Source organism: Branchiostoma lanceolatum, chromosome 8, assembly GCF_035083965.1.
Source record: "Branchiostoma lanceolatum isolate klBraLanc5 chromosome 8, klBraLanc5.hap2, whole genome shotgun sequence".
NCBI lineage: Eukaryota > Metazoa > Chordata > Leptocardii > Amphioxiformes > Branchiostomatidae > Branchiostoma > Branchiostoma lanceolatum.
Window position 1 is genome coordinate 10,668,021 of NC_089729.1, and position 19,104 is coordinate 10,687,124.

Genomic DNA, 19,104 nt, shown 5'->3' on the forward strand with positions numbered 1-19,104 from the left:
GTGTTCTGGGCCAAACACCCTACCACCGCGCCACTGTCACACCGCTACCCGTACCTCTTCAGGACATTGGCATTATTGCTACCAAACATCGATACCTCGGCACATCGATCTTTTCAAAATTACAAATACGTATATGTTACGGTTTAAAACAACTAACCGCAAATGTGTTCATTACTTACAATTACTAACATTGCACGGAAAGAACAACTGCTCACAACCAAAACTTCCAAATGTCAGTGATAAGAAGGTCACAATCTTCCCCGCCAACCTCTGCTTGGAGTGTTTGGTGTTTGAACAAATTTTGCTAGTTTGATTTTACTATGCTTTTGAAGTTGAGAAAGTACTTCTTTACATTCTAATATCATACACCCGGCTCTTTTCTATGTTCATGTTACCGCGATTTAGATAGCGTGTATATAAAAAGGACGTGGTGTTGTTAATGATTTATGTCGCTCGCTTCTAACCAAACCAACCAGTAACAGGGTGCGGTGCACAAACCGGGTGGAAGATTGCGCAACCCTGGTGTCAAACACCTATACTACAGGGTATTGACCTTACCAAAAAGTGAAAACATTACTGTTTAAAACGACTAACTTCAAATGTATCCAATGGCTTGGCTAGTTAATGTTGCACGGAATGAACAACTGCTCACAACTAAGCGCACAAAAGGCACGTGTCAGAAAGAGACCTGGCTGGTGTCAAGGTCCCAGAACACAGTATGTGTGCGTGTCAATAGTAGTTACTGTTACAGTAATATAGTAGTGCGTCACAGCATTTCAAAAATGAGTAGAGATTCTGTGTAATTGTAATTGACTAAAGCGTTTGTGGTCAGCTGTCTTAAACAGTCTTCCACCTAAAACGTGTGATGTACGCTGGTAACACTTGCTACGCTTATTAGCCTTAAGGCAAGGTCGTCAACCCTACGCCTGTCTACAGGCATAGACAAGACTGAAAGCGGCCACACCAGGCCAAGGATAGATATCACCGGAGTAAAGTTCAATATGTGTTCTATCCGCAATGCGCCTATGATGATTTAAATACTGTAATAATCTGTTGGTAGAATTTTGTAGAAACATGAGGGATAACACAAAACTTTCTGTGCTTCTGGAGTCTCTGTAAGTTATTATCAATGCATTTAGAAATGAACAGACACATGAAACACGTTACCCTTTGAGACAAAAATGACTATTTGAGACGTCCTCGCCAGGTGTACCCCGAGGTCCTTCATAATTAGTGACAAACATCTTTAGAGGAGGGGGTAGGTGAATTGAGAAGGAGTGAAAGGATAGGAGTTTGAAACACTGTAAAGACCTGGAAAAAAATCAAGTCACCTTCAGAAACGTCACTTCAGACGCGACGTGCAAAAAACGTACAAAAAAACAGACAACTTGTCCGTTCAATAACGTCAACAAATGACACAATTGGAACGGCTAACCATTGACACCGGTAATTATACATTATAACCACGTCAGCGAACTTCAAGGATGCTCTATCACGAGGCCACCATCATCATAACGTACAATGAGACCAAAAATAAACCATTGTCCATTTGCAGACGAAAATAATTACTGTTGACGGAGATGATTGCTTATCATACGTGAAGACCCGTCAAGAAACCGTCAGTCTGAGTCCTGCCTGGCTGCAGCGCGCTTCGTGTCGCTCCGCTGTTGTGAGGAGAGGACTGGGGGACACAGAGTCCGACTTCGTGTCAACATGGGGTAAGTTTATAATTATCTTGTTATGTTATGAGCTTGGAATATAGCAAATGTTTGTTAGCTCCATTCATGGAAAGACCAAAGACTGGAATTTATTACTGTACTCAGTAACACAGGAACAAAATCTGGAAAAATTCAAAGGGACGTCACAATTTAACTCACAAACCATCTGAGGAGACGCCAAAAAGTGTACTTCTACCCCAGAACTCTTAACCCCAACTAAGGGATGTTGTTCAGTACAACAAGAACAAGAACAAGAAAGATTTCACCCGTAGCCGAGGCGAAAATGGATCGGATTAGCACTTTTGGAACACAGCGTGCAGAATTATTGAGATATAAGTACAGGTTGCCCAATCGAAGCTGTGAGTGCAGTTCGTCTCTGCTATAAATAACGCCTGAAAATATGAAAAAGATGACAATATACATAGAAGACCTCAGAGAACAAAATTTGCAGGAGGTGCGGTTGTCGCGATCGACCCTTTCATGCGCTAAAAGGCCACCGAAGTGCCCAGTCGTCCCCAGTACCCTTAGTACAACTGTTGAAACCCGCAATGACTCCGTATCAACGTTTTTACCCACAAACAAGCCCAAAAGATATTTGAGACATCTGTGCTCAGTATTTACAGAGCCCAGCCTGACTAGGTTATTTCTCGTTTGTCAGACTTGGCAAGGGTGCGTTGTATATGTCGCCCCTCCAAAAACTTTGTTGGAAGACTAAACCACCTATATGTCGTTGCGATCTTGAGACTTGGTTTGTGGCTAATCAAGAACTGAACTTTTCGCACCTTTGTTCTTTGTGTGTTTATTTTTTATTTCTGTGCTTAGCGCTAAAAGTGCAAGATGCAAAGTGGACTAGTTAAGCGGTAACATACCGGCCCCTACGGAACGTCGACCGCCCGCTCAATGTTTCCTCTGAAAACTGAATGCCCCCGGTACCCTACCAGTCGTTTCCAAATCGAAGTTTAAAGTACAGACTCATCCAAATGTCTACAAAGGAGGCCGAACATGTTGCCGGGATTTAGAATGTCTATATAGAGATACTGTACTTAAATTGTCGGGGACTTGATTGTGGGAAAGGAGCCGAGGAAAGGGGCTGTCGCGTGCTTTAAGTTCGCGGTTGAACTGACAGTAGTATGGTAACGCAGTTCAGGAATACGACTACAGAGTTACATATGCGAAAAGCGCGAACCTATACTACCGCGAATATTTGCTGGCTGGTAGGTAGGTTGATTGGTTGGTTGGTTGGTTGGTTGGTTGGGTGGTTGGTTGGTTGGTTGGTTGGTTGGTTGGCTGGTAGGTAGGTTGCTTGATTGGTTGGTTGACTGGCTGTCAATTGAATAGTGTTTGCGGTATCTGAATGGCTTTCAAGTGCACTTACATGTGCACACATTACAAACTAAGTTTGCATATCGTCATGAACCAATGTTGTCAGAGCCAAGTCTAAAAAATTCTCATGAATCACAGACTACACTAAGTGCTAAAGATCTAATACCTTGCTTGCATGATTATTTAAGCATTGAATGCTGTGCACCTTTGGTGTGTTATCAGTGGCGAAAAACGTCTGGGGAAGGGGAAACGTGTCAGATGGTGTGGAGAAAGAGTTTTATTAAGTACAAGGGAGTTAAATGTCTTTCGTGCGAGGTTTGAAAAACACAATCAAAACACAGTACAGAAATAATGGCAACGTAAATATCAGACCAAAATAACAACTGTCGTGTAAAATAAAACATTTAGCATTCGCCGCTATTATTGTCCATTTTTTGTTTAGCGTGCTTCAGTTGTGATTCTTTCAAAACTGGGAAAACAAATTGTGAAAATTCATAGTAGATTTTAGACAAGACAACAAGCTGATTCTAAACATACCCACATCAGTCGGGTTGCGTGTTAAGTATTACTTACTAAGTGGCTTATATTGATGGCCCTTCATCTGATCCTTGACCCCTCTTTGTTCCGGAAGATCAGTCTAGATTAGATAATTATTTGGCTTTAAGTCAAGTGGAAACATACAATAGTATATCAACTATTCTGAATCATTTATATACAATAGTTTTTATGTATTTGGAATACGCTGTCCATGTCAGAATTCAAATGAACAGCCAAACATGGACAAATTTTGTCTGATTCTAAACATAGCATGCAATTTGGTTTGTGCGCATGCGTGTTTTCAGTCAGTTTCAAGGTCTAACTGATTTAGATTAATGACTTTTTCTCCGATCCTTGGCCCCAATTTATTCCGGCGAGTTAGTCTGATAAGATCGAAGAATGCATTGTTTTCACATCAAAACGTGTTCCTGGGACATTTTAGCTTTAGACAGGGTTTTACCCATGTCGCAATGGTTTTAAGACTACAAAAGTATTTCCGAAAATTTGTCAGTACTAAATATATCGAACGATTAATATTTTGTCCATCTTGATGCATAAAACATAATGTACAATTGGAAATGATGCGTTATCAATTCAAAGTTTGCGTTGCACGTGTTACATTTTCAGATGATATCGATAAAACAGTACAACTGTATTTCATTTTAACTTCTTTTTTCAGTGTCCACATCTGTCTGAGTCTGACGGTGATCGTCAATGTAATTATTGGCGTCTATTGTGCCCTAGATCCTGTCGGTAAGGAAACATTGTTGTTATAACATAGTTTACATTGTTCACATTTATATTACATCTCGCTCGAAGACTAATGGAACGTTTAAAAAAAACACCGTTACCATAGATACAAACAATAACTATATAGAAAGTGTGGCTATAGTAACTCTAGTGTCAAGTGCTAAATGTATTTTTGTTTTCTTGGAGTTCTTTTCTGGGGGGGGGCGTGGGCAGTGGAAGACGAAAATACTTTTCCTGCGATAAGTGGGTTATGGCGACAGGGATTCGTGCCTCTGTGTATAAGATTAAACGTACTCCTCTATGTCAAAACCTATAAACCTTTACAATTGGCTTACATGTTTAATGTTAATTTATAACCAAAAAGAGCCACCTATACCACCTCCAACGGGATGCAGTACCGGTCCTCCAGGCTACCTGTGTATAACCACAACGTGTAGATCTGAAGGGCCTCCCTACAACAATGGGGATACCTGTAGTTACACGTGCGCCCCTGGATGTACTGGACCAATAAGCACCACCGTGACGTGCAACAACGGAATATGGGATGGCCAGGTTCCCTTCTGTGGTAAGAAAACAAAAGTGTACATTCAGGTTAATTTGACAGATCCTTCAATATGTTTTAGAAGTAAACACAACGATTGCATAATGCCATGATTATGGCTATTTCGTTCTTAATGGACTCGCAAAATGCAAAAAAATCTTGTTCACTGGGATATAGTAACTACATAAACTCCCAGCAAGCGCAAGTCATTAATTGTCCAAGCAATACCCCGTAAGTTTGACTCTAATGTAGTTTCTTAGATTGAACGTGACATGTAGGTTGCATGATAGAATCGCAACAAACAACTCTTAACGAAAGATTAAACCACCTTGTACATTCTCGTATGATAGAGGGGCATGAATGCTACATGTTCACCTTTTGATGTTTATTTATATCAATCCAGAGCGACAAGTATTTGAGACCCCACCGCCACCTGTATGCTTTGCTCCGACAAACCTCCCGTGTATAGACGTAACGTGCAACCCCACAACGCCTCCCTACAACGATGGGGATACCTGCAGATTGGTCTGCGCCCGTGGATGTACTGGACCCATAGGCACAACCTGGACATGCACTGAAGGGGGCTGGACAGGCATATCTCCCCACTGTGGTAAGTGAACATTACACTCATTTTAACTTGCCAGACCCTCCTATATGTTTGAGAAGTTAATACAGCGTAACTACGTTACGGTTGGATAATACCATTACGGTTATTTCTTTCTATATGGACTGGCGAAATGCAAAAGACTTGTTCACTGGGGTGTACATGTAGCATAAACCCTCAGAAATTCATCAATAGACCTATTGTCTAAGTAATATTGCCTAAGCTTGACTTGAATGTAGTTTCTTAATTCGACCTAAACGTGGCATACAGTTTGCATGATAGAATCACAATAAACAACTCTTAACGAAAGATTAAACCAGATTGTATATGCTCCTATGATAGAGGGAAGTGAAGGCCGCGTCTTTTATCGTAGTCCAGAGTCTTATCTGGTAAAAGATGTTGCCTACGTACGAGTACAAAGTAACGTCCTCGCTTGTAATGTGTGATGTATAACCTACTGATATCTTTGATGTTGCTACATATTGACAAAGAACCCATTGTTTGACTGCAGAACGGGTAGATTCGCAATGCCCTCTTCCACCAACCTTCGACTGTGCAACCATTTCCGGCTGCAGCGCCCCCTACTTCAGTGGTGATACCTGCACCTACAACTGCACGCCACCATGTACAGGATCGCCCAACACCATGACCAGGACATGCCGTGAACTTGAGGGATCATATGTATGGGATGGGCCAGGTTGGGAAGGCTGCTTTCGAAGTACGTTAAACAAATACAAACCTACAGATCTTTGAGAATGCTACATGTATATCGTGCTGCCGCATTGTCTAGGCTTGAGCAAGTACCTTTGCTTCTTTGAATTCCATCTAAGCCCACACATGAGCAAACAAATGAAAGCAAACCATTTATCTACATTGAGTATGGGTATGGAGGTGACATCTTGTATTGAAGTCCAGAGTCTCAGTAGGTAAAAAAAAACTACGTACGTGACCCTGTATTCTATGTGTGCTTTGTAAAGTAAATTCTGAACTCTTTGATGTTCAGTTACACTTTTGATGTTTGCTCTCTTTGCACTATGACCACAACAGGACTGCATCTGGGTTGCGACGGTCTCCCGCCGACCTTCCCGTGCGCATCCGGGACCTGCACGGGTACCGACCACGGGGATGTCTGTACCTACGTGTGCGATCGGGGATGCACCGGATCCCCCAGCACAGTGATCTGGACCTGCACGGATGGTGCTTGGGTCGGACCAGCCTGGCGCGGTTGTCAATCAAGTATGTGAACTGAAATTACTATAACTGAGCACGCACTCGCATAACACAGGTACCACTGATATCATCACATGACAAAAATCATTTTCTTTCTTTGAATAAACACAATAGAAGAACTGCATGTAGACTATAGAATGTACAATGTACTATGATAAGCTTTCAAAGTTCACTGATATGAGTGACGCATTTTTTTGGATAAAGTGCATCCAATTGCAAGCAATAGGAATAGAAGTAATATCTTTCCTTGTAGCCCGTGGTCTCTTTTGGTAAAACATACATGATCCTGTACTGTACTTGCAGCTGCAGTATACGCCGATAAGATATGAGGTTGACCGATCCTTCTGTTCTTGTTTTACTCCAGTAGCAATACAGCTTTGCCCTGATCCACCAACCTTCGACTGCACAACCATGTCCGGCTGCATTGCCCCCTACACCGACTTGGAAACCTGCACCTACAGGTGCAACCAAACCTGTGTCGGATCGCCCAGTACCATGACCAGGACATGCCGTGGGGGACAGTGGTACGGGGAAGAGTGGCGCGGTTGCGGTACGTTAACCGAACACACACCTATAGCTCATCTGATAGATTTAAGTGAATTAAAACACACACGATGACTTTATTAGGACACATCAGGACAACTGAACACATACCGAAATGCATGGCACTGATTCTTGCCAAAGCAATACTTGAGTATTTGTCTGGAATTTGTCCAGCATATGGTACACAATTGAGGAGACCTTGCTGAAATCAAATGGACTTATGATCATGATCATTTGCTTCTGAAATCTAAATATTATTTTCAGTGGGTATGACAACGGCACAAAATCTGAAGTTACAAATTTTAATGGAAAATGAACTTGATTTTAAAACGTCCTTCCAAACAACTTCGGATGATACGCCAAAAACAGCTATTCAAGCAACTGGAGATTTGAAACAGTCAGACGTTTCTGACAGCATCCACTGTCTTTCGTCAGTGACATTTGTATCGATTGGGGTGCATGTTTGAAATGCCCATTTAATATTCATCGTTCTTTTCTCCTTAGGGGGCTGTGAGACTGCACCGCCAGACTACCCGCCGTGTATCGAAGTGATCTGCAGCTCGCCGCCTCCTTATAATTATGGGGATACCTGTGGATACAGGTGCGCCCGGAACTGTACTGGACCAATAAGCACCTTCGTGATATGCAAAAACGGTTTTTGGGACGGTCGGGTTCCCCGCTGCGGTAAGTTAAAGTACTGGTAACTAACAGACATCTTTGTTGGACTTTGATTCATCCAGCGATATATGCTTGAGAGATTCACACAGCATAACTTATGGCTATCGGCCGATGCCGGTATGGTTACTTCATTCTATGTGTACTCGAGCATTCCTGAATAGCAAAGGTAATTTTCACAATGGTGTAGGATATATACAATACAAAATACAAATCAATTGTCCAAATGTTGCCGTCAAAGCCTGGCTCTGAAGTATTTCGTTTAGATAGACCTGATTGTGGCATGCATGTTGCTTCATAGAATCATACCGAGCAACTCGTGACGAAAGATTAACCCGAATTTTTATTGCATATTTCCGTATGATATGAAGACATGACGTTTATTATAGCCCGGAGTCTCATTTGGTAAAACGAACGCAATTTAGTTGTCTACGTGTACATTGTAATGTTCACGCTTGTAATGTGCCATGCGCATCCTGTTGACCTCTTTGATAATAGATGTTGACACACATTGTCGATAAACAATCTTCGTATCAAATCAATAATAGACCGAAATAGACAGAAATATGCTGCGGCGTTGGACGTTCGCTACGCTTCCTAAAGATATAACGTCAGAGTTGACCCATTCTTCGTTCTTGCTTCCCTCCATTAGAACCATCGTTCTGTCGTTCTCCACCAACCTTCCACTGTGCAACCAGGTCCGGCTGCAGCGCCCCCTACACCGATGGTGAGACCTGCACCTACGGGTGCAACAAAACCTGTACAGGATCGCCCAGCATCATGACCAGGACATGCACTGGCGGAGAATGGGAAGGGACCCCTTGGGGAGGATGTCATGAAAGTACGTGAATTCAAATTACATTGATAACCGAGTACAGACAGTTCAGATTCGCACGAAGAGTATCATAAATAGCAAAGAATGGTATCTAGAACTCACACTGTGTCGAAAAATCTCGCAACTTTTTTTCATACATCATAAAAATGGAAACGTCTTGAGAGAACTGTTGTCTGCCAGTTCGTTCCCAAGGCATATATGTATGTCAGGGTACAAGTACACCAATTAGTCATTCTGACGGTAGAGATCTGGATCTAAATCTATAAATTTAAGATGTTCCGCTCTGAACTTAGACTGTCAGAACTTCTCAACCTCGATTCATATCTCTTTAGATCAATGGGCTGACTAGAAATTTAGGGAGGCCACCCTAACACATTTCACATCCTGATTGGGCAGATTTCTCTACCCTGGGTGCCATCCTATTTCTACCGGGACTCCTACATTCGTTACTCTGGGTGCCGTCCTATTTCTACCGGGACTCCTACATTCGCTACCCTAGGTGCCATCCTATTTCTACCAGGGCTCCTACATTGACTGTAGGAGCCCCGGTAGAAATAGGATGGCACCCAGGCGAACATTTCTCCGCCGGTAGAATCTACTTTGTCGCAATCTCTACCCTGACATGGCATAGCATGGCATGTGCACAGGCCAGAAACTGGCCCCTTGCTTTCCAGGTGGATCCTCCAAGAAGTCCTGTCCCTTGTCCTAGCTTCTGCTTCCCGAATATTTAACCCAGTATCCTTCACTACACTTTCAAAAGAGTGTTTTCCAATGTGCCCAATCGTACACCTCTACCTTTCAGACCCTTTGCTGACACTAGTACTAGTCTTTTTTTCCCGTATAATTCTCATGCTAGATTGCGGAAATCCGCCAACCTTCGGATGCACCATCAGGACCGGCTGCTCCTTCCCCTACACCAACGGGGAGACCTGCACTTGGAATTGTATAGAAAGATATGGATGTACTGCTTCACCTCCTTCCACCACCTGGACCTGCCTTGCCGGGACCTGGGTCGGTCCTCGTTGGCGCGGCTGCCAAAGAAGAAGTGCGTTAACTTTGCATTTGCGATGTCCAATTCCATGTCTATTACCTAGACCTAGACGTAGGCTAGCAGGGAAATGCTTATACAGTTAAAATTTTTATTTGTTCTGCCACTAAAGACCTTTACAACTAGTTAACAAATTCTTCTGCCAGGATCCTTATATGTATAACCAGTATAACCACCCTTCACAGCACACCAGATAAGTCTTGAGATCGGCAATCGATCGATCTGTGGTATAGGTTCCATTTTTTCCTTCTCTACCAGTATGTAGGTCGCCACCTACTAGATACTGCGCCACCTACGCCTGTAACCCACCCGCTGCCCCCTTTTATAATGGGGCAACATGTACCTACAAGTGTCGTCCTAACTGCGCCGCCATACCGGCTACAACCACCGCAACCTGTGTAAACGGAAGGTGGCGTGGAAATGCAAGGTGGAGATGCCGGGGAGGTGTGTATTTCATAGTGTCAATAAGAATGCATGATGATCATTGGAGACTGGAACAATCTGTATATACAGTTTTCAATGAAGAATTTTTCTCAATTCCATGACAATAGGATCGGCATATCAAGAGTCTCTTTGCCCTTTCTCACTTGATCACTGAATGATTTTTGAACGAACAGAATTTTTATGTAAAATGACGGACATTTGTCTATAACCCGATTCTTCTAATCATTTACGCTAACATCGCAATTGATAAGTAATCATAATAATGAATGAAGTAAGCAAATTTGATTTTAATCAAGAACTGTCCATATTCGGTTGCGATGTTAAAAAGAGTCCGATTTCCGAATCGCGTCCCCAGTTTGTGGAGAGCCACCGGACCTGCCGTGCACTGAAAGGGAGGGTTGTGCTCCCTGGTACTGGAACGGAGAGAGCTGCTCCTACCGGTGCCACAACGAGGGCGGGTACGCCATGGAGGTGTCCGGTGACAGAATCAAGACATGTCAGGCCGATGGCACGTGGTCGGGAACGGACCTGGTCTGTGACTGTAAAGGTAGGAGTGATATGGGAGTGACTGAAGTAGTGTATTACTTATTTTTATATTAATCAGTGTTTTCGGAGACGCATGCCAGCTTTAGGGAGAACAGTCATGGTGGACTGGACTCCACCATGACTGTTCTCCCTAAAGCAGGTGGACTGTAAGGTGAAAGGCAAGACGCGAAAACACTCATTGAAAATATGAAAATGAAAAAACATTTATTTTGACAAATTTGGCACTTTTGGGGTCTGGAGCCTGCATGCATTAAATTCGTGCTATACCACACGGTTTGGTATCTTGATAGCGATATAATATCAGGCAACTATCAAGGGTAGTGTTAAGAATGAAATTCATCTTACCTCATCACGTCTTTCAATGTAGATCCGGAAGATTTTTGCTGTAGCGCCGACATCATCTTCGTCCTGGATTACTCCGGAAGCATGTTTGGAGACATCCCGCCGGTGATCGACTTCGTTAAGGAACTGGTGGACCGGTTCGTCATAGGAGACACGGTTGCCCGAGTTGGTATACTCAGATACAGCAGCAGCCCGATGCTGGAGTTCCACCTGAATGAATACGATAAGTATGTCCCTCGATAGAAAGCACAGCATGCTATATTGTAACTTGTATACGACATTGATTCCACCGGTGATTCAGTTAGATACATGCGACAAATCTGTCTCTCTTTGATTATCGTTGTAGTGAATGTTATCATTTCTATAATGGCAAAACATCAGCGAAATGCTGGAATCTTCGTTCTTCTTAGCAAGTAAGCCTACGTTTTCAAGTGCATTTCTAAAGGCGCCAATGGTACCGTTACCAACAAATCTATTTAGCAATTTTGAACAATAGCATAATTGATATGCGATGCCCTTTGTTGCTTTTTACCTACAGTAAGGCAGTACTACTCGCCGCCATAGATCCTCTATCGACAATAGCACCAGGGGGAGGGACTGCCACCGGTGCAGCTCTCACCTACGTGGCCAACACCATGCTGCTGACCATGAACGGCAACCGAGCGGACGCTCCCGACGTGGTGATCGTCCTGACCGACGGCTACTCAGCAGACGTCTCAGGGCCAGCCTCTGTCCTGCACGGGATGGGCGTACAGACGTTCGCCATCGGCGTCGGGAGTTGCGTCAACAACGCCCAGCTGCACGACATCGCCAACTGCCCCGATCATGTGTACACACTGCCGGACGTCGACCGTCTGGACGGCATCACGGGCAGCATCCACAAACAGATCTGCTGCGACAAGCCAAGAGGTAATTTTCCATCGGTGCAAAATGTGCTCCATACATTTCTTGTCGGGCTTTAATCAGTTATGCCTATTCGTTCGTTTAAAGGATCCTCATTTGAGGTGAAGCATGATGCTTTTTCAAGTACAATGTGGTTAGAAGTAGTGCAATGCAGCTTCGCTATTCGCGGGTCATCCCTAGACTTCCTAAAGTGTCGGAATTTCTAAGTGAAAACACTTTTATCTTAAAAGATAAACATGACACTGTCCTAGTTTTGCGCGTGTTTTTTCTTCGTCAAGGTCGTGCGGTTGATTTGCGATTTGTGACTTGTACAAATTGATTTGAGTTTGTATGTTATGTCAGCTCTATGAGCGCATTGCAACACAAGTAGTACTAGTATTAACTATCATGATGTGGAAAGTCACCACATGCTCAGTCGATGTAATTCCGATGTGTTTCTGTGTATATAGGTATACGGCGTTACCATGGTTGTTTTGAGGACTATCCTGCCCGTAAGTTCCCCAACGCCGCCATTTATAATCATCCGGCAATGACGGGCGCCTTCTGTTGGAACCACTGCAACAACCAGGGCTTCCCCTTTGCTGCAGGTAAGAACATAGGTAGTGTTTGTGACATTATATAAAACTGACAATTCTGAAATGAAGAAGTTCTTCAAATCAGTCTCTGAAATGTCGCTCTGCCTATTTTAACAGTCTATAAAGATGGCAAAAAAGTAACTCATTTATCAAGCAACATTTCACAATTCTTCGCCTGCAACAGGACTGAAAACACAACAATAGTTCAACGAAAAGTATCTTTATAACAGTTGTTACGCCCCTTTAATTTTCATGTATGTACTTCATTTTTGTCTACCGTATCTATTGCTTTGAGTCCTTAAAGAACAGCAACAAGACTCCTGACATCTTGAAAGCAACAACTTGTGGCTTTTAGAAGCTAATAGAAGTTTCCGGGCCTGTTTCCACAATATAGTTTTATATTGCAACATTTTGTGACAAGCCGTTATGACAACTCACGTCATCAAAACAAAGTGCAATACAAAAGTACATTGAAACAATTACAGACAAGCGAAGCACAAAAAAATTAATGTAAGATGAATCACATAGTAACAAAAGTCATATGAATTGTACGAAAACTTAAATTCATATACAGGTAAATTGCAAGCAGTCACTGCCTGTCAGACTGGTAGGATGGAAGATTTGTTACTCAAATATTTTGGTTTCCCTTATGAATGATTGAAGATGCTGTAAAAGATTGGTGTTAAAATCCGATAGAAATTGGGAACCTTTGATGAGCAGTAAATGAACTAGGATATCATTAGGAAGACCGTTGAAGTTTGAGACAGATCCTGCCAGTTTTCCTAAATTGTTGAAGAGGGAGGTACGATATTGGGTGTAGTTGGGGCAGTACAAAATGGAATGATGAATACTTTCACCAGGGTGGCCTTGTTCATGAATTATTTTTCTTTTCCTTATATAGCAACCCAATATTCCAATGAATGTTTCTGTGGGACAGAGGTGAACTTTAACAACCTAGGTCCTCAGCTGCCCGACAGTGAATGTGACCGTCCGTGCACCGGAAATCCGAACGAAATGTGCGGAGGAACCTGGAGGATGTCCGTGTACAGTTCCAGTGGTAGGGCGTTCCTTAAACTGTAACGTGTCCTATAATGAAGTTCCCATTATTTGTCACTGCGCCATTTTCCATAATAGATCTAATAAAAAAGGCCCTTGGTTTACATCATAATGTTTCACGGAAGGAAAACATTTTTGCTCCGTTTTTCTTCCTCTACTGACAGTAAATGAAGAAGATCGTCTAACTTTACAAACTGTCACCCACAGACGCCTGTCCGGCGAACTACGAGCGACTGGCGGTGAACGGGCCGTGCCTGCGGTTCTCTGAAGATCGTAAAAGTTACAAGAGGGCCAAACAGACCTGCGAAGAGGAAGGCGCCCGTTTGGTGGTCATCAAGTCCGCTGCATTTGACGCCTTCATCGACAACCGCATCCAAACCACCTACAACGACAACACTTGGATAGGACTGGATGATCTGACGTCTGTGGTAAGTTTGTGTTGCATATATATATATATATATATATATATATATATATATATATCACCTTTTGAGCTCGTTCAAATGTTGACCATGTTCACAGTAAGTTCAATAAAGGAACGTTTCTGGGAGTGTTGAATAGATGACAATCATTTAGACGATGGACCAATCTTTTCATCATTGTCTATTGTTTCGTTACTAGGAACAAGCTCTTTCGTCAATAACAACTAAGTTAATACAGATCTCATAACACCTAATCTCCTCACAATGTTTGCACATTTCATCAACAGGGAAATCATGTCTGGATCTGGAGTGACGGCAGCGTGCTAGCAGCTGGTGACTACGAAGACTGGCACACTCCAATCCAACCGGACTTGCCTGGACTTGAGGAATGTGTTGAGATTCGCCCGGGCCCAGCCTTCGGCTTCAACTACGATTGGAACAACCACTGGTGCTGGTTGCGCAAAAACTACATTTGCGAGAAAGGTACGTTCCAACATCTCAATCATTCACAAGAACTTTGACAACGTTTCGGTATCAGCTGCACTGCACGCCTTACTTACACTGATGCTGCATGTCGAAAGGCTTACTGGCCTAATTGTTGACATTTATTTGATGAAAATCGTGAGTTTCCTATCTATACCAAGTTTTAAGTAACATTTTCATTATCATTGAATGGTCGATTTGATGGTTTATTGTGTAAATCACTCTTTCAGAGGCTGAATGACATGCAATTCAAGCTTGATAGCATGTTTCCTGAAATTTGACTATTAGAGTAAAAGATACCGTACTTTTGCGAGGCTAACGGGAATGATAGGTGCAATGTGTTATTCCTTGTAATGTGGTTAAGTCAAGTGGTCATGGAAAAGGGCTTCGCATCGCAGTGAAGCAAACGCAGACACAGATGTATTGTATTATCTTCGGACCTCTTGTTAACCTAACCGTTGATTACAATCCATCGCCAAACAGTCGCAGTCCCACCGTGCTGCTCGCGGCCGAAGTCAGATCCCGGAGGTACCATTGGGGATGCCCCCTCTGATCTTGCCACATCCAGGCAGTCACCTCCCGTGCAATGCGTGCCGCTAGCTGAGGAGGGGGAGATAGACACCTGAGTTCTTCTGATCAGACCAGATGACGAGAATGAAAAGAAAACGTTTCTAGTGACATGGAGTAGAACGAGTAGAGCGTGATTTTCAGACAACGTGGCCGGCCGGCCGTTTTGTCTGTAGTCCCATTATCACATCAGTATGATGCAAAGTCAGATTGATGTTGATGATCACAAGTGTAGTATTCATAGTCAGTATCAATGTGTAATAGGAAAGTTATTACGATTACTTGTGGTGTATTTAGTCGTGCTTTCTTTTAAAGATTCAATATGTATCACCGGTGCACCTACTGCTGCATTCTGAGGGTAAGTCAGTTTAGAAAGTTAGATTCAAATTGTATCATTCATTAGTAATTGGAAGGCAGATGAAAGCAGTTGTTATAAGCACAAAGCGTTATTGAACGTAGATTTTAGCATAGAATATTATATTTTAGAGATATTACTGTGTAGGTAAATCCGTTGCTTGTTCGGTTCTTACTTCACTTATCGCCTTCCTAATTTCAATAACCATGTATCCCACAGTAGAAATAGTTATCAAAACAAATAACGTTATAGAAACGTTATGCTGTTAACATTTGCTTGTTGTGCATTATGTACAACATTTAAAGGAAAAAGTAGCTTTTTGCATATTTTGTATGGTATCATGGCAAAGATCTAGGAACTTTGTAAGTTATCTCTCTCTCCTTTGTGCACGTGTAGTGTAGCAGTTACCTTTGTTGTATGTTATCCATCATAGTGCTACCATTTTAGTGTTTTACATTACAATTATTGTATAGAACTGTGTGGCTGCTGTGAATCACGTTTATTCAGTCTTATTGAATCATGTTTATTAGTCCTGTAGTAAACACTATATATTTTTAGATTAAGATCAATGACTAACATCCACAATGATATAGATAACCGAACCTGAAGATATTCTAGCTGTGACTACCCTCTTTCTACTCCAAAGAATGAGATTCTGTTTATGACGAATTAAAAACACACCAAGTTATGTAATAAGCACCAAATGTACAAGTTTAAACAAAATATTATTTGATATTGTCCTTGCTGTATGAAGAAGAGTCTATCTGACTGAGTAATTCAGATATAGATACGGAACTATACATCATAGTTGATACTAGTCTTTGAATGTTTAAGATACAGAAATAATCATATTGACAATGGAAACTTTGTGGAATTGAAACGCTAGAAATGGTGGGTGTCTGTTGTCACTTTCTTCCTCTGCTAATAAAAAGGTATGCGGGAAGTTTTTTGTCTGTTTCGTTTCTTGCACATCGTACGTTAGAAAAATAGGATTGAGAGGTACAAATTTGTATGTCCATGTAGCCTTGACGGATCATATTTTGATAGCCGCAATGAATTTAAATATGACGTCCTTGCCTTTTGTCACTTGATTAATGTATGATTTTTGAACAGATAGAATGTTGACGTAAAATGAGGGAGATCTGTCATCTGAGTGTTGTGAGTCTTCTCATCCTTAACGCTAACATCGCATAATGATTTGTGATTGGGACAGGTACAGGGATGTCTATTTAATCAAGAACTGTTACACATTTCGGTGTGGTGTTTAAAAGTGTCTGTACTCCCAGGTTGTGGAGCACCACCAGATCCATCGTGCATCGAAAGGCTCGGCTGCCATCCCTGGTACTGGTATGTCATCAGAACGCCATAGAGAGACTATCTAAGTAATGTTATGGACTCAGGTTTTATATGCTGGGTAGAAGTGGCATATTCATCTTTTCACGGGAAATATATATTTGATACACCTAAAAAAATCATTCAAACATCATTCAATGTTTGTTTTTCTAAAGGTTTGGAAACGCAATGCCCATATATTGCCTGTCTCTTGGCATACACGAGCTGTCGAATGTGTAAAACAATGTACGTAGAAATTAGCTAGTAATGTTGAAGGGATATTTACCTATTTAGATACTGACATAACTCTCAGAGTTCTGTTCACACCTATGCCCTGCTGTCTGCCAGCGCTAACCTCAAAGTGCGCTGTTTAAATGAGTGGAAACTCATTTGTCACCGGTAATTGATCTCAGGTGACAAGTCAATTCACGTGAAAAGTAGATTAAAAACAACACTTTCTCCTTTCACGCGGTGAGTTGTTCGTCATATTCTGATGAGCCTCGGAAACATACCAGGGGGACAAAAAAGTACTCGTTACGTCCTAAAGTCCTTGATTCTTGAGACTTATAATTGCACAATTAAGTTGTCACAGTCTTTGCCAAAGAAAGATGCTCCCGGGTGCTCCCTAATCAAGTCAACCATCTAACTGAATGATCTTCACTCGTTTGCTTTGCAAAACTGAACGCGTGTCTGTCTGGCACAACATCTGGTCGCCTGATTGAATCGCCCATCCGAGGCTCAACAGGGCCGCCCCCAGAATCTACCGGGAGGGGCCATACAAGGCCCGGAAAGCGGGGGTTTGCTATTGTGCTCTGATGTCTATGGATGCTTGGTAATCGCGTAGGATTCAAATAGGATAGACACGGCTGTGAGAGCTGTCTCCAATATTTATTGTTGTGCAGCATCCATAGACCAAGGACTGCATAGACATAAGAGCACAACATGGTGGCAGCGGTGGGATATGTGTAACAGCGCAGTGATTAGTCTAAAGTAGTCCGGGCAAGGTCCTCAAGTTGAAATCATTATGCCTGATGAGATCATGTAACCAGATAATGTAAAATTAGTCGCTTGTTTTAATTGAATGGTGGTCAAATATGTCACGTTGGATCTTTGTTGAAAAATATGATATGTCTGAATCGTAATGTTAAAAACAGCATTTTGGAGAGCTCCTTCATATGAAGAGCTGTTGTCGTCATTCATTGACGTAAAAACACTCCTAGCCACAAGTGACTTGTCATGTTCAATCCGTTGTTCCGAAACATAATTCAACCATTATCTCCTGTCAAATCAAGCTGTCACAACGATAAGTGCTCCATAATTATCTCGACCAGCGAACTGAATGATCTTCACTCGAGGGCCAAATTAAACGCGTACGTGCCAAGAAATGTATGGAACATTATCTGATCAAAGAATGGTTGTCACTTATCTATAGCTAGATATCTTTTGTGTTGTTTACATATTAGTGTGTCACAAACGAAGTGAAATAGATTTAAACGGAATCAAGAGCTATATGGAGAATGGAAATACTCCCAGCTTTCGGGTTGTCCATTTTGCATTGATTTCACACGGAGAGTAAAGACATACACATTTCAAAACTATTGCTTATAGGTAGAGTCCATTCCGAGTCACCAAGAGGGTTTTATGATAATATTTGTAATAATTTAGAAAAATTTCTAATAAAAGAATATCTGGCTGACAATAGTTCTAAATTTTTCTAAAGATTGAATATAAAGATATGAATTTATTTGAAATCAATCAGATAATTTAGAAATATTTTGAAAGTAACTGCACAAAAATCTCTTTATTTAGAATAACTTCTAAAACATCTATGTGATTCTTTCACGTTTACAAATATTTACCAAAAAATGGTAGAAAATGGTTAAGAATGGTAGAATGGTGATTTCCCCCATAAAAGTAGGTGCTAATCCGGCCCTTCTGTCTGTCTAAGTAGAAATCACATAAAAAAATTTCTAAAGTATAATATCTCTCACACAAATAATTACAATAGATTGAAAACATTTGTAAATTAGAACAATAACAACCCTCTTGGTGACTTGGAATGGATTCTATTCTGTGTCATGTAAACAACAGGTAAATCTTAAGTTCGAATTATTCGTGTTATCTATTTAAGTTGATTAATCTTTAATCTTAGGAAGGAAACGTCGAATAAGGGCCATCCATGTTATTAGTCAACAATATTTTATTCCCATGTTGGCTGCGTATAACCTTGGACGCCGGAAGCAAAACACCCAAGCCCTAGTCGCGTTAGCTGGGT

At 41.8% G+C, this 19,104-nt stretch overlaps 1 protein-coding gene across 1 annotated transcript; it reads left to right on the forward strand.

Moving 5' to 3' along the window:
• Window positions 1-1,555: 1,555 nt before the first annotated feature.
• On the forward strand, window positions 1,556-16,440 carry LOC136440781 (complement factor H-like). The gene is made up of 19 exons (XM_066436891.1): window positions 1,556-1,718; window positions 4,258-4,331; window positions 4,693-4,893; window positions 5,273-5,479; window positions 5,985-6,191; window positions 6,521-6,709; window positions 7,068-7,253; window positions 7,751-7,930; window positions 8,574-8,762; window positions 9,613-9,801; window positions 10,063-10,248; window positions 10,604-10,795; window positions 11,162-11,363; window positions 11,675-12,045; window positions 12,489-12,626; window positions 13,516-13,671; window positions 13,878-14,098; window positions 14,380-14,575; window positions 15,059-16,440. Exons 1-19 carry the CDS (start codon window positions 1,714-1,716, stop codon window positions 15,199-15,201), a joined length of 3,432 nt encoding a protein of 1,143 aa, XP_066292988.1. The 5' UTR covers window positions 1,556-1,713; the 3' UTR covers window positions 15,202-16,440.
• The last annotated feature ends 2,664 nt before the right edge of the window (window positions 16,441-19,104 follow it).